Source organism: Eschrichtius robustus, chromosome 1 (assembly GCF_028021215.1).
Source record: "Eschrichtius robustus isolate mEscRob2 chromosome 1, mEscRob2.pri, whole genome shotgun sequence".
Classification (NCBI taxonomy): domain Eukaryota; kingdom Metazoa; phylum Chordata; class Mammalia; order Artiodactyla; family Eschrichtiidae; genus Eschrichtius; species Eschrichtius robustus.
In genome coordinates, this window is record NC_090824.1 from 12680305 (window position 1) to 12693866 (window position 13562).

Here is a 13562-nt window from a genome sequence, read left to right on the forward strand (position 1 = left end):
GACCACAATGCTATGAGAATAGACATCAATTACAGGAAAAAAAATCTGTAAAAAATACAAACACGTGTAGGCTAAACAATACACTACTAAATAACCAAGAGATCACTGAAGAAATCAAAGAGGAAATAAAAAAATACCTAGAAACAAATGACAATGAAAACACGACAACCGAAAACCTATGGGATGCAGCAAAAGCAGCTCTAAGAGGGAAGTTTATAGCAATACAATCCTACCTCAAGAAACAGGGAAATTCTTAAACAAGCAATCTAACCTTACATCTAAAGCAATTAGAGAAAGAAGAACAAAAAAACCCCAAAGTTAGCAAGAAGAAAGAAGTCATAAAGATCAGATCAGAAATAAATGAAAAAGAAATGAAGTAAATGATAGTAAAGATCAATAAACTAAAAGCTGGTTCTTTGAGAAGTTAAACAAAAGTGATAAACCATTAGCCAGACTCATCAAGAAAAAAGGGAGAAGACTCAAATCAACAGAATTAGAAATGAAAAAGGAGAAGTAACAACTGACACTGGAGAAATACAAAGGATCATGAGAGATTACTACAAGCAACTATTTGCTAGTAAAACGGACAATCTGGAAGAAATGGACAAATTCTCAGAAAAGCACAACCTTCCGAGACTGAACCAGGAAGAAATAGAAAATATGAACAGATCAATCATAAGCACTGAAATTGAAACTGATTAAAAAATCTTCCAACAAACAAAAACCCAGGACCAGGTGAATTCTATCAAACATTTAGAGAAGAGCTAACACCTATCCTTCTCAAACTCTTCCAAGGTATAGCAGAGGAAGGAACACTCCCAAACTCATTCTACAAGGCCACCATCACCTTGATACCAAAACCAGACAAAGATGTCACAAAGAAAGAAAACTACAGGCCAATATCACTGATGAACATAAATGCAAAAATCCTCAACAAAATTTTAGCAAACAAAATCCAGCAGCACATTAAAAGGATCATACACCATGATCAAGTGGGGTGTATCCCAGGAATGCCAGGATTCTTCAAAATATGCAAATCAATCAATGTGATAAACCATATTAACAAACTGAAGGATAAAAACCATATGACCATCTCAATAGGTGCAGAAAAAGCTTTTGACAAAATTCAACACCCAGTTATGATAAAAGTTCTCCAGAAAGTAGGCATAGAGGGAACTTATCTCAACATAATAAAGGCCATATATGACAAACCCACAGCCAACATTGTTCTCAATGGTGAACAACTGAAACCATTTCCACTAAGATCAGGAACAAGACAAGGTTGCCCACTCTCACCACTATTATTCAACGTAGTTTTGGAAGTTTTAGCCACAGCAATCAGAGAAGAAAAAGAAATAGAAGGAATCCAGATCGGAAAAGAAGAACTGTCACTGTTTGCAGATGACATGATACTGTACATAGAGAATCCTAAAGATGCTACCAGAAAACTACTAGAGCTAATCAGTGATTTTCGTAGAGTAGCAGGATACAAAATTAATGCACAGAAATCTCTTGCATTCCTATACACTAATGATGAAAAATCTGAAAGAGAAATTAAGGAAGCACTCCCATTTACCACTGCAACAAAAAGAATAAAATATCTAGGAATAAACCTACCTAAGGAGACAAAAGAGCTGTATGCAAAAAACTGTAAGACACTGATGAAAGAAATTAAAGATGATACAAACAGATGGAGAGATATACCATGTTCTTGGATTGGAAGAATCAACATTGTGAAAATGACTATACTACCCAAAGTAATCTACAGAGTCAGTGCAATCCCTGTCAAACTACCAATGGCATTTTTCACAGAACTAGAACAAAAAATTGCACAATTTGTATGGAAACACAAAAGACTCCGAATAGCAAAAGCAATCTTGAGAAAGAAAGATGGAGCTGGAGGAATCAGGCTCCCTGACTTCAGACTATACTACAAAGCTACAGTAATCAAGACAGTATAGTACTGGAATGAAACAGAAATATAGATCAATGGAACAAGATAGAAAGCCCAGAGATAAACCCACGCACCCATGGTCACCTTATTTTTGATAAAGGAGGCAAGAATATACAATGGAGAAAAGACAGCCTCTTCAATAAGTGGTGCTGGGAAAACTGGACAGCTACATGTAAAAGAATGAAATTAGAACACTCCCTAACACCATGCACAAAAATAAACTCAAAAATGGCTTAAAGACCTAAATGTAAGGCCAGACACTGTAAAACTCTTAGAGGAAAACATAGGCAGAACACTGTATGACATAAATCACAGCAAGATCCTTTTTGACCCACCTCCTAGAGAAATGGAAATAAAAACGAAAATAAACAAATGGACCTAATGAAACTTAAAATCTTTTGCACAGCAAAGGAAACCATAAACAAGATGAAAAGACAATCCTCAGATGGGGGAAAATATTTGCAAACAAAGTAATGACCGAAGTATACAAGCATCTCATGCAGCTCAATATTAAAAAAAAAACCCAATCCAAAAATGGGCAGAAGACCTAAATCGACATTTCTCCAAATAAGATACACAGATTGCCGACAAACACATGAAAGGATTCTCAATATCACTAATCATTAGAGAAACGCAAATGAAAACTACAATGAGGTATCACCTCACGCCAGTCAGAATGGCCATCATCAAAAAATCTACAAACAATAAATGCTGGAGAGGGTGTGGAGAAAAGGGAACCCTCTTGCACTGTTGGTAGGAATGTAAATTGATACAGCCACTATGGAGAACAGTATGGAGGTTCCTTAAAAAACTAAAAATAGAACTACCATATGACCTAGCAATCCCACTACTGGGTATATACCCTGAGAAAACCATAATTCAAAAAGAGTCATGTCCCACAATGTTCATTGCAGCTCTATTTACAATAGCCAGGACATGGAAGCAACCTAAGTGTCCATCAACAGATGAATGGATAAAGAAGATGTGGCACGTATATACAATGGAATATTACTCAGCCATAAAAAGAAATGAAATTGAGTTATTTATAGTGAGGTGGTGGACCCAGAGTGTGTCATACAGAGTTAAGTAAGTCAAAAAGAGAAAATCAAATACCATATGGTAACACATATATATGGAATCTAAAAAAAAAAAAAAAATTGGTTCTGAAGAACCTAGGGGCAGGACAGGAATAAAGACGCCAATGTAGAGAATGGACTTGAGGACACGGCGAGGGGGAAGGGTAACCTGGGATAAAGTGAGAAGAGTGTCATGGACATATATACACTACCAAATGTAAAATAGATAGCTAGTGGGAAGCAGCCGCATTCACAGGGAGAACAGCTCGGTGTTTTCTGACCACCTAGAGAGGTGGGATGGGGAGTGTGGGAGGGAGATGCAAGAGGGAGGACATATTGGGATATATGTATATGTACAGCTGATTCACTTTGTTATACAGCAGAAACTAACACACATTGTAAAGTAATCATACTCCAATAAAGATGTTTAAAAAAAATACTAATGGCATTTTTCACAGAAGTAGAACAAGTAATTTAAAAATATATATGGAAACACAAAAGACCCTGAATAGCCCAAACAATCTTTTATTTTTAAACATCTTTATTGGAGTATAATTGCTTTACAATGTTGTGTTAGTTTCTGCTGTATCACAAAGTGAATCAGCTATATGTATACATATTTCCGCATTAAAACAATCTTGAGAAGATGCTAGAGGTATCATGCGCCTTGATTTTAAATTGTTGTACTGTAAAGCTATAGTAACTAAAACTGTGGTACTGACTTAAAAATCAGACACATAGATCAATGGAACAGAATCAAGAGTCCAGAAATGAATCCACACTTATGCGTTCAGTGCATCTACCGTACAAAAAAGGAGGCAAGAATGTATGGTGGGAGAGAAGACAGCTTCATCAATAATTAGTTTTGGGAAAATTGGAAAGCTACAGGCAAAAGAATCAAACTGGACTAATTTCTCACACCTTATACAAAAATAACTGAAAATGGATTAAAGACTTAAATGTAAGACCTGAAACCATAAAACTCCTAGAGGAAAACGTAGGCAGTACAGTCTTTGACATCACTTGTAGCAGTATTTTTTTGGATCTTTCTCCTCACACAAGGGAAACCGAAGCCAAAAACGAATGGGACTGCATCAGCTATTGTAAAAGGCTTTTGCACAGCGAAGGAAATTATCAACAAAACCAAAAGCCTACTGAATGGGAGAAGATATTTGCAAATGATATATCTGATAAGGCATTAACATCCAAAGTATACAAAGAACTCATACAGCTCAACATAAAAAATGAAAAACCTGATTTTAAAAATGGGCAGAAGAACTGAATAGACATTTTTCCAAAGAAGACATGCAGATGGCCAAGAGGCACATGAAAAGATGCTCAACCTCACTGATCATCAGGGAAATGCAACTCAGAACTACAGTGAGCTCTCACCTCACACCTGTCAGAATGACTATTATTGTAGAGTCAAGACGTAACAAGTGTTGGCAAGGCTATGGAGAAAAGGGACCCTTGTGCACTGTTGGTGGGAATGTAAATCGGTGCGGCCACCGTGGAGAATGAATAATTCTTAAAGGTTGCAGCTGCAGAGAGGAGGCCAGTGTCGTTGGGGCACAGTAAATGACAGAGTGGTGTGGGGTGAGTGTAGAGAGACTGGCAGAGACCACAGTAAAGTGTGTGGATTTTATGCTAATTATAATGAAAAGCCACTGGAGTATTTTAAGCAGGAAAGTGATAATTTCCTACTTATCCTGTGTGAAAAAGATCACTTTGGCTGCTGTGTAGAGAACTGACTGTCGAGGAAGGAGGACAAGAATGGAATAAAGGAAATTGGTTGGCAGCTGTCACCACAGTCCACGCAGGAGATGGTCTGGGGTACTTGGGCTGTGGGACGAGCAGTGGAGATGGTGAGAAGTCAGAGTCTTCAGGATACAGTTTGGAAGTAGAGCTGATATGACCTCCGGGTGGACTGGGGATGAAGGACACAGATATTAAGGATGAATCCTAGATTTCTTACTTGAACAATCAAGTGGATGGTGGTATCATTTTCTGAGATGCTGAAGACGTGAGGAGAAAACATTGGGAAGTGGCAATCAAACATTAAGTTTAGAGTTACAGTTGGGAATCTTTCTTCATTACCTAACTCAAATGAGATGTTGAAAAATATTGTCCCTACTTCCTCATCTCTGATCCGGAGTCCAGACTACTCCACTAAAATTGCTCTTAATCACAATCACCAGTCACCTTCACATTGGTCACTTTTCCATCTCCTTTCTACCTTCTCAGCAGTCAAGACTTTTGATCACTCCCTCATTCTTAAAACGTTTAAAATAGACCACATGGGTAAAGAGGCATTTTCCATTCAGTGCAATCATGTCCCAGATACAAGCCAAATCTCCCTGTCCTCTAAGATCTGGTCATTAATTGTACACATATGCTATACCCTGGAAAGTCAACTGCCTTACCCCAGATTTCTATGAATTTCAGAGTGAATTAGTTTGGTTATAAATTGTGTCTCTTCTTCTTCTTGGCTGTCGCCGTGCTACACTATGTCAACCCAGATGGAAACTTAGCTCCTTTTCTTGCTTTGCACAAAGTGAAGCATATATCACCTAAAGTCTTTGGTTTTGTAGCAGATTTTATTGAAAGTTTGATGAGGAGATGGAGGAGATTCACAATGCAGAAATGTAAACAGCTACAGAGTGATTGTATCTATTCTTAAAAGTGCTTTGACTATTTTTGAAATTCGGACAGCAGTAATCTGTCAAACTGTCCTGGCTTACTTTTTGCGTTCTCTTTTTTCATTTTTTCAGAAAAAAAAAAAATCCTCCCATTTCTCATGCTTTAAAATTTGACTTTATCCAGCTCCAACCCTTTGTATATCTAAGAGTAGATTGCTGCACTGAAGGGTTGGAGATGTCCTACCTCTGATTAGTTTTTCCTGTTTGTCCCTCCCTAACTCCTTTGTATCTTCCAGAAATCCTTCTAAGTGTCTTGGCCACTGATGACAACTTTCCCTGTTCCCTATTGCTTTTCTAGATTTATTCTTATTTATATATATATCTCCTGCTCTCTATGGGATTGGGAAAGTGAACAGAAAGTAAATGTGTGGCCTCTCAAAGCAGAAGTTATTCTCTGTGCTATAAATGTGCAAACCCTGTGATCCAGCAACTCCATTTCTAGGGATAGATCCTGTGGCCAATTGTATTTTCCAAAGATGTTCAAAGCAGTATCTCCCACCTCACCTGCTCTTCTGCAGTATGACCTTGCCAGGCCCCCTTCAAGGAAATTAGACTTCATTCCTCCTACTCTGGAAAATAAGAATCGACAACCTACTTTTAACTGATGAAAAGTGAGGTAATACACCCATTTTTTAAAACAATGGAACAGTTCCTTCACATAGTGCCTTTGAAACCCATAAAAGAAAGCAGTTATGAATTATCAGAGAAATGCAAATCAAAACTACAATGAGGTGTCACCTCACGTGGGTCAGAATGGCCATCATTAAAAAGTCTATGAATAACAAATGCTGGTGAGGGTGTGGAGAAAAGGGAACCCTCCTACACTGTTGGTGGGAATGTAAGTTGGTGCAGCCACTGTGGAAAACAGTATGGGAGTTCCTCAGAAAACTAAAAATAGAATTACCATATGATTCAGCAGTCCCACTACTGGGCATATATCCAGACAAAACCATAATTCAAAAAGGTACACGCACCCCTGTGTTCATAGCAACACTATTCACAATAGCCAAGACATGGAAACAACCTAAATATCCATTGACAGATGTACAGATAAAGAAGATGTGGTACATATATACAATGGAATATCACTCAGCCGTAAAAAAGAACGAAATAATGCCATTTACAGCAACATGGATGCAACTAGAGATTATCGTACTAAGTGAAGTAAGTCCGACAGAGAAAGACAAATATCATATGATATCACTTATATGTGGAACCTAAAGTATGACACAAATGAACCTATCTAAGAAACGGAATCACGGACATAGAGAATAGACTTCTGGTTGCCAAGGGGGAGGAGGGTGGGAGAGGGACGGATTGGGAGTTTGGGATTAGCAGATGCAAACTGATATATCTAGATGCAAACTGATATATCTAGAATGGATAAACAACAAGGTCCTACTGTATAGCACAGAGAACTATATTCAATAGCCTGTGATAAACCATAATGGAAAAGAATATGAAAAAGAATGTATGTATATGTATAACTTAGTCACTTTGCTGTACAGCAGTAATTAACACAACATTGTAAATCAACTATATTTCAATTTATAAAAATTAAAAAAGAAACTTTTTAAAGACAAAAACAAAAAAGAAAACAGTAATGTTCTATTTTCAAGAGTGCTGCCACAACTTAAACACCAAAACTTGATTTCCACAGAACCTATTCTTCAGTGGAAACTTGGGACTGTAATGACAAAAAACGACATCGGTAAATTATATCCACATGTGGTAGATCTCAAAACGACAAAGTGCCCATGTGCTAATGATGTAGTGTTACTTGGCTTCATTATGAACACAACACTTGATGGTAAGTTTGCGGCTTTATTCAAATTTGGAGGTGGTGTTTTGTATTTTATTACAGTGATGTTTAACTGGCAGTACAAGTTAAACACATAGGCGTAGTGGAGTGAAAATGTCTCCTAAAAACACCTAAGAACTTACTCTTCATCACTTTCCCTTGTCTACTTGCTAGTGTGATAAACTTTTTTCTCTGTGACTTTTGGCATGTTACTAGTGACTTTAGTGTCTCTCCAAATTTCCTTGATACTCTGCCCTCTGTTAATATGTTCCTCCCTCCCAGAGATTATTCACTGCATTTCTAATCCATCTTCTATGCCTGCCATATGTGAATAGGTAAAGTTGTTCTAAGGTATCACATTATTTTATTTGTTACACATGTGTTTTTCAGTTACTGTTGTAATATTTAATAGCATCCTTACACATTTCAATTACTAATCATCTTGTTCTAGTTTGTTTTTCTTAGGTCATTGATGACCTCCTAGTCCCCAAATCTAATAAATATGAGGGAAAAAAAGAATTAAAAGATAAGAAACAAAATTTTATTACTCATAGATTATATGTGTATCTATATAAAAATCCAAAAGAATCAACAGACAAACTATCGGAACAAATATGGGAGTGCTATGGAATTGAGGAACATATTAACAATATATAAAAACCACTCCACCAAAGACTAATTAAAGATTATAATTTTTAAAATCCTATTCAGAAAGTAATAAACCCCAATAGGGACCTAGAAATAAACAAAAAACGACTTGCAAGGCCTGTTGTATAGAAATTATAAAACTTTAATGAAGGCTATAAAAAAAAGACTAAAAAAGATATTTTATGTTCATGAACAGGAACTTCTGGTATTGTAAAGATGTTAATTCTCTCCAAGTTTATCAATCAGTTTGATGCAAGTCCAAGAAAAATTACAGCAGTATTTTGTGTGTGTGGAAATTGATAAGCCAATCCCAAAATTCAGGTGGGAGAATAAAGCAACATGAATAACAAACATAATTTTAAAGAAGAATAAAAAGCACAATAGGTTGCCTACCATGACTTATTTTAAAGTAATAGATTCAAGCAGTATGCACTTGTATAGGAATAGACAGATAGCCTTGCCCCAGATTTCTTTGAATTCCTAATGTCTTGCAGTCTTTTAGACACCTCTAGCTTGGAGTGCCTGCTTGTGCTGAATTAGTTTAGAGAACCTGTGTCTCTTTTTCCTTTCTCTCAACCAGATGGAAACTCCTTTTCTACCTTTGTTCCACGGATGCCAGGCTAGGGCCCCCTCCTCCTCTCTGTCCAAACCTGCCTTACTTTTGTGAGTCACAGGAAAAGAGCCAGTCTCTGCATCCTGCCACACCCCTGAGAGTCATAGGAGAGACGGGGCAGTCTCGACTCCTTGAGGTCTCACTCACCCGATCACTTCAACGTCTCAAGAAAAGAAACAGTTTGGAAACCTGTTTTTAGATGAAACCACCTTTTCCCCCAGCTGGCCCCCACTGTGCTGAAGCAGAAAATAAGTTCCCACAGTATCAAGCTTAACTAGCGGTTTCTTTGTGAGGCCCTGGTTTGTCCACCCACCGCGTTTCATCCCACATGGAGTTAATGGTGGGAACAGGTATCCAGGAGCCCCATGTGTTCCAGTTTCGACTTATTACCCACCTTTCTCCTCTATGACACTCCTAACGCCATCATGCCTCTCACCCCAGTTCTATGTCACCACCAGAAACCTAAGCCTCCAGGTCACTTATGGTTACTCTATCCCACATACTCTTCTGGACTTCCTTTAAATTCACCCAAACTTCTGTCCCTCTCCATCTACCCAAATCCATTCATTGGAATTTGTGGTCTGTCATCAGCAAATTCCCCTGTACTACTAATCTTTTCTCAGAATGGTCCCTTAACTTTCTTGCTGTAAAGAGTAATCTGGCCACTCCCAGTTAACATTCTTTCCCCTGCGGCCCTCTCGCATGTCACATGCCTGAGTCTCAAGGGTCATTGCCCTTGTTCCTTAAGGGCTACTTATTAATAATTACTCCTGTCTTTTCATTCAGAATGCCCAGTTCCTTTGAACTCAGACTTTACTCCCTCTAACTCTTCTTGGTTGGCAGACTATGATGACCTTCCCATCACTCACACTCATTGATGAGTTTAGCGTCTGGACCCCTGCCTTCCTCTCCACCTTATTTTTGTCACTATGTTTGGGGATTTCACCACCCATATGGACCCATGCTTTCAAGGCCTCCTCTCCTCCAATGATCTTTCCCACATCTTACTTCTGTGGTCATTTTCTTGACCTTGTTGTCTCTGATGTTGTTACTGTCTCCAAAATCTCCACTACAACCATCTCACACTCTGCCCACTACCTTCTATTCTTTCAGTCTACCCTAGTACTCACACTCTGACATTTCTTTGATTTCATGGAGACTTCAATATGTTGTTTCTACCACTTTTTTCACTCCTCAACGTCCTTAACTTTTTCACCATAATTTTCATAGTCTCTCCTTATAAATACTTCTGTAACTTCTTTGCCCTTCTCTTTCTTCCTTTCCTGCACAATCCCACCTCTCCTTAAAACCACCTCTACGCCACTGGAATAGCAGAATATTACTAGAAAAAAGTTGCACACCAGTCTCACTTTAAAATTCCACCAAGTGGTCTCACTATAAATTCAAGATCACAAGTCCCAAGTGGGTACTCAGCACTGCCCAGAAATCCTATCTCTCTTCTCTGGTATGTTTATTTTCCCACTCTGCAAAATGGCCTTGTCACACCTCTTCCCACTCCTCAAACACTCTACCTCACCTCCTTTCCTTCTCCGGTCTCAGCTGTGCCTTTAATACTTGATGTAGACGACTAAGACTGATCGCAAGGCACTCCATCATCGCTCTTGTGCGTGTCTGCCACCCTACTTGCCTTTGTACTTGCGTGCTTTGCCTTCTTGCCTGTTGCATCGTAAGAAGTGTCTCTGCTGCTACCAAAGGCCACCCCTCACCCCTCACATCCTGCATCCCATTCTCCCCCGTCATCTGGAGAACCTTGCTCCTGCATCTGTCCCGCAGTTCTCACCTTTCTCTCCTGTATCATCGTGCTTTCCCTCTTTACTGGATTAGATGCATTAGCATACAAACATACCCTAAAATCCCCCATCTTAGCCAAAATCTTCATTTATCTCACATTACCACTATCCCTCATCCCTCTGTTCTGCTTCAGACAAAATGTATGGGAAGAATTTATTGTAGGTGGTGCTACATTTTCCACCTCCCATTTTATCTTCATTTCACTGCATATCGGATTGTTGCCATCACTGTTCTGAAACAATTCTTCCCAAGATCACCCATGATCTCCACGTAGCTGATTCCAACAGCCAATTCTTTATCCTCATTCTACTTTCCCTCCCAGCAGAATTTGACACAGTTAACCACTTTATTTCTCCTCAAAACACTTTATTCTCTTGGGTTCTTGACACCACCTTCAGTTACATTTATCTTACCTCACTGATCACTCCTTAGTTTTCTAAGCCTGCTCTTTTGTTATGACCCCTAAAGTGTCGATGAAATGGGGCTTTGTCCTCGACTCTCCTTCCTTATGTAACCAGATTCTCTCTGGCAAACTCAATCCAGTCCTCTGGTAATAATGCCACCTTCAGGCTAATGATCCCTGAATTTGTATTTCTGGTGCTGACTGCTTCCTTGAAACTAAATTCCTATATTGAGTTGTCTGTTTGACAATTCCTCTTGATGTCTAATGAGCATCTCAGCTATAACAAGTCTAAGCCAGAACTCTTGATTCATCTCCCTCTAAAACTGTTCTCCTCCAGTATTCTTCATCCCAATTCATATCCAATTACTCAAAACTAAAATCTAGCGTACACTCTTGACTGTTCTTACTCTGATGGCATTCCAGGACGATGCCACATCCAGTGTCTATCCTCAGTGTGGCCACTTCTCTCCTCTGCTAAAATCTTTGTCAAGTCAGCATTGGTTTTCCACGAGACTAATTCACAGCCTCTTAAGTGGTCTCCCTGTTTCTAAACCCGGTACAACTCACCCTCCATACAGCCACCACAGTGATCTCAAGTGTAAAACAAATCACATCATTTTCCTGCTTCAGACATTCCAGTGGCTTCCCTTTGCCTATTAGAATAAAATCCAAAATCTTTGCAGTGGTTTACATCAGCTTCTGTAACCCTGGGATGCAATTGTGGCCAGTGTGTCATAGAGAGTGGCCTATAACTTAATTTCAGGCTAAAATATCAACCAGAATAAAGCATTTATTTTACTGCTTACTTCTCCATTAAATATTTCTAGACTTTGCAGGAGTCCGGTCATGTGATATGCTGGATACCTATAATCATCCCCACTTAGAATATAGTGTAGTGTTATCTGCAGGACTAGATTTCATGCTTAGAAAGGCACAAGCTTGTCTTTAGCTTCCCTCTTTCTGGAAAAAGTGGATGATGATAACATTTCCTTCTACATCTTTCCCTACACAGAAAAGAGCTGGGAGTTAAAACACACACTTCACAATACGAGTGATCCTACATTCTTCTTTTGGAAACAAAGCATGTGCCTTGGATTATCAGCTCTCTTCAGGCTCCCTCTACCCTCCACCGCCCCCATAGTTATGCCTGTTGACTAGACTTCAGATTAATGTCCTGCATTTAAAACACAAAAGACTCGGGACTTCCCTGGCAGTCCAGTGGTTAAGACTCCACGCTTCCACTGTAGGGAGCGTGGGTTGGATCCCTGGTAGGGGAACTAAGATCCCGCGTGCTGTGTGGGCGGCACAGCCAAATAAATAAAACCAAAGAACAAATATTAAAAAAAATAAATAGATAAGAATTTAAAAAATAAATAAAACACAAAAGACTCTAAGCATTCCTAGCTATGGCCAAGGAAAGGTGAGATCAAGGAGCAAAGCGCTTTCAGTATTTCCAACATGCTCAGTCTCCTTTTAATAAGTTCTCATAAGTTTTAATAGGTTTAATATTCTCATATTAACAGTTTTTTTTTTCTATTTTTAAAATCACAAATATTAAAGTAAATCACTTTATAAGTAAATCAAACATACTTTCTTCCCTCTTGGGGTTCACATTTTAATTTTCTTCTTTGGAGTTTTTGTACTGTTGACTATAATTGTATTCTTGAAATAGGAACATATTTTTGCTTAGAAGGATATTTCAGGGAGGAAAAGCTCTTCCTGTACCCTCTTAGGTTATGATTGGGGGCCTACAAATTAACCAAGACATTAGCAGGAGAAAAGACATGCAGTTTTTGTTAATATTTATATTCACGAGAGTTCACAGAAAAGAAATTCAAAGAAGTGGTTAAACTTGGGGGCTTATATACCATCTTAACAAAGGAAAGGTGTCTAGGCCTCAAAGGACAAGAAATTGTGGAGAAGTGACAAGGAAATATGTGGGTGGACTAATGGGAGATAAGAGTTATTTTAGTAAAGTCTGTTTATGCAAACTCATCTTGGTGTCAACTCCCTGTCTCTGGTGATAAGATTGCTCTCTCTTCTCTTCCTGATACAGAGTGAGGTGGTTAGAAAATGCCCTGCTTTTAGGCAGGCAAGGGGAGGCACAGAACTCTTCCTGCATCAGTTGATTCTCAGTTGCCTCCAGCTCAAAATAATCTTTATGCCAAAGTGCCATATTCTGGGGGTGGCATATTCTGATCCCCTTCAATACAAAACAAAATCCTCAATAATTAGATGGTTGGCTAAACTCCTGTGGTGTAACCCAGGTTACTTTATCTTCCAGTGGTGGGGGAAGTGCGATTCAAACTGAGGGAGGGGAGTTGAGGCAGGGGTGGAGAGTGGGCTGGAAGGTGGGGCAGATGCAGGCTCTGCCCACTAAAGACCTAGCACCTTAGGAGCTGGTTACTCACTTTGCAAAGTTGTGTTGCCTTAATTTCCCTTTTCTCTCATGGTAGGTGTTTACATAGGCCTCAGCTTTTCTGGATTTTGGAATTATGATGATACCACGTGGTATAACCTGACAGACATGGTCTATTCCCAAGTTGGAGAAGGTAA

The 13562-nt window shown here is 38.9% G+C and overlaps 1 protein-coding gene across 1 annotated transcript in view; it reads left to right on the plus strand.

The window, feature by feature from the left end:
* The window catches only part of CATSPERB (cation channel sperm associated auxiliary subunit beta), a 150604-nt gene that overhangs the window by 37694 nt on the left and 99348 nt on the right, over window positions 1-13562 (plus strand). The window contains exons 6-7 of the mRNA XM_068547781.1: window positions 7390-7539; window positions 13463-13558. Of these exons, the coding sequence (XP_068403882.1) occupies window positions 7390-7539; window positions 13463-13558 (246 nt within the window). The remainder of the gene's footprint in view (window positions 1-7389; window positions 7540-13462; window positions 13559-13562) is intronic.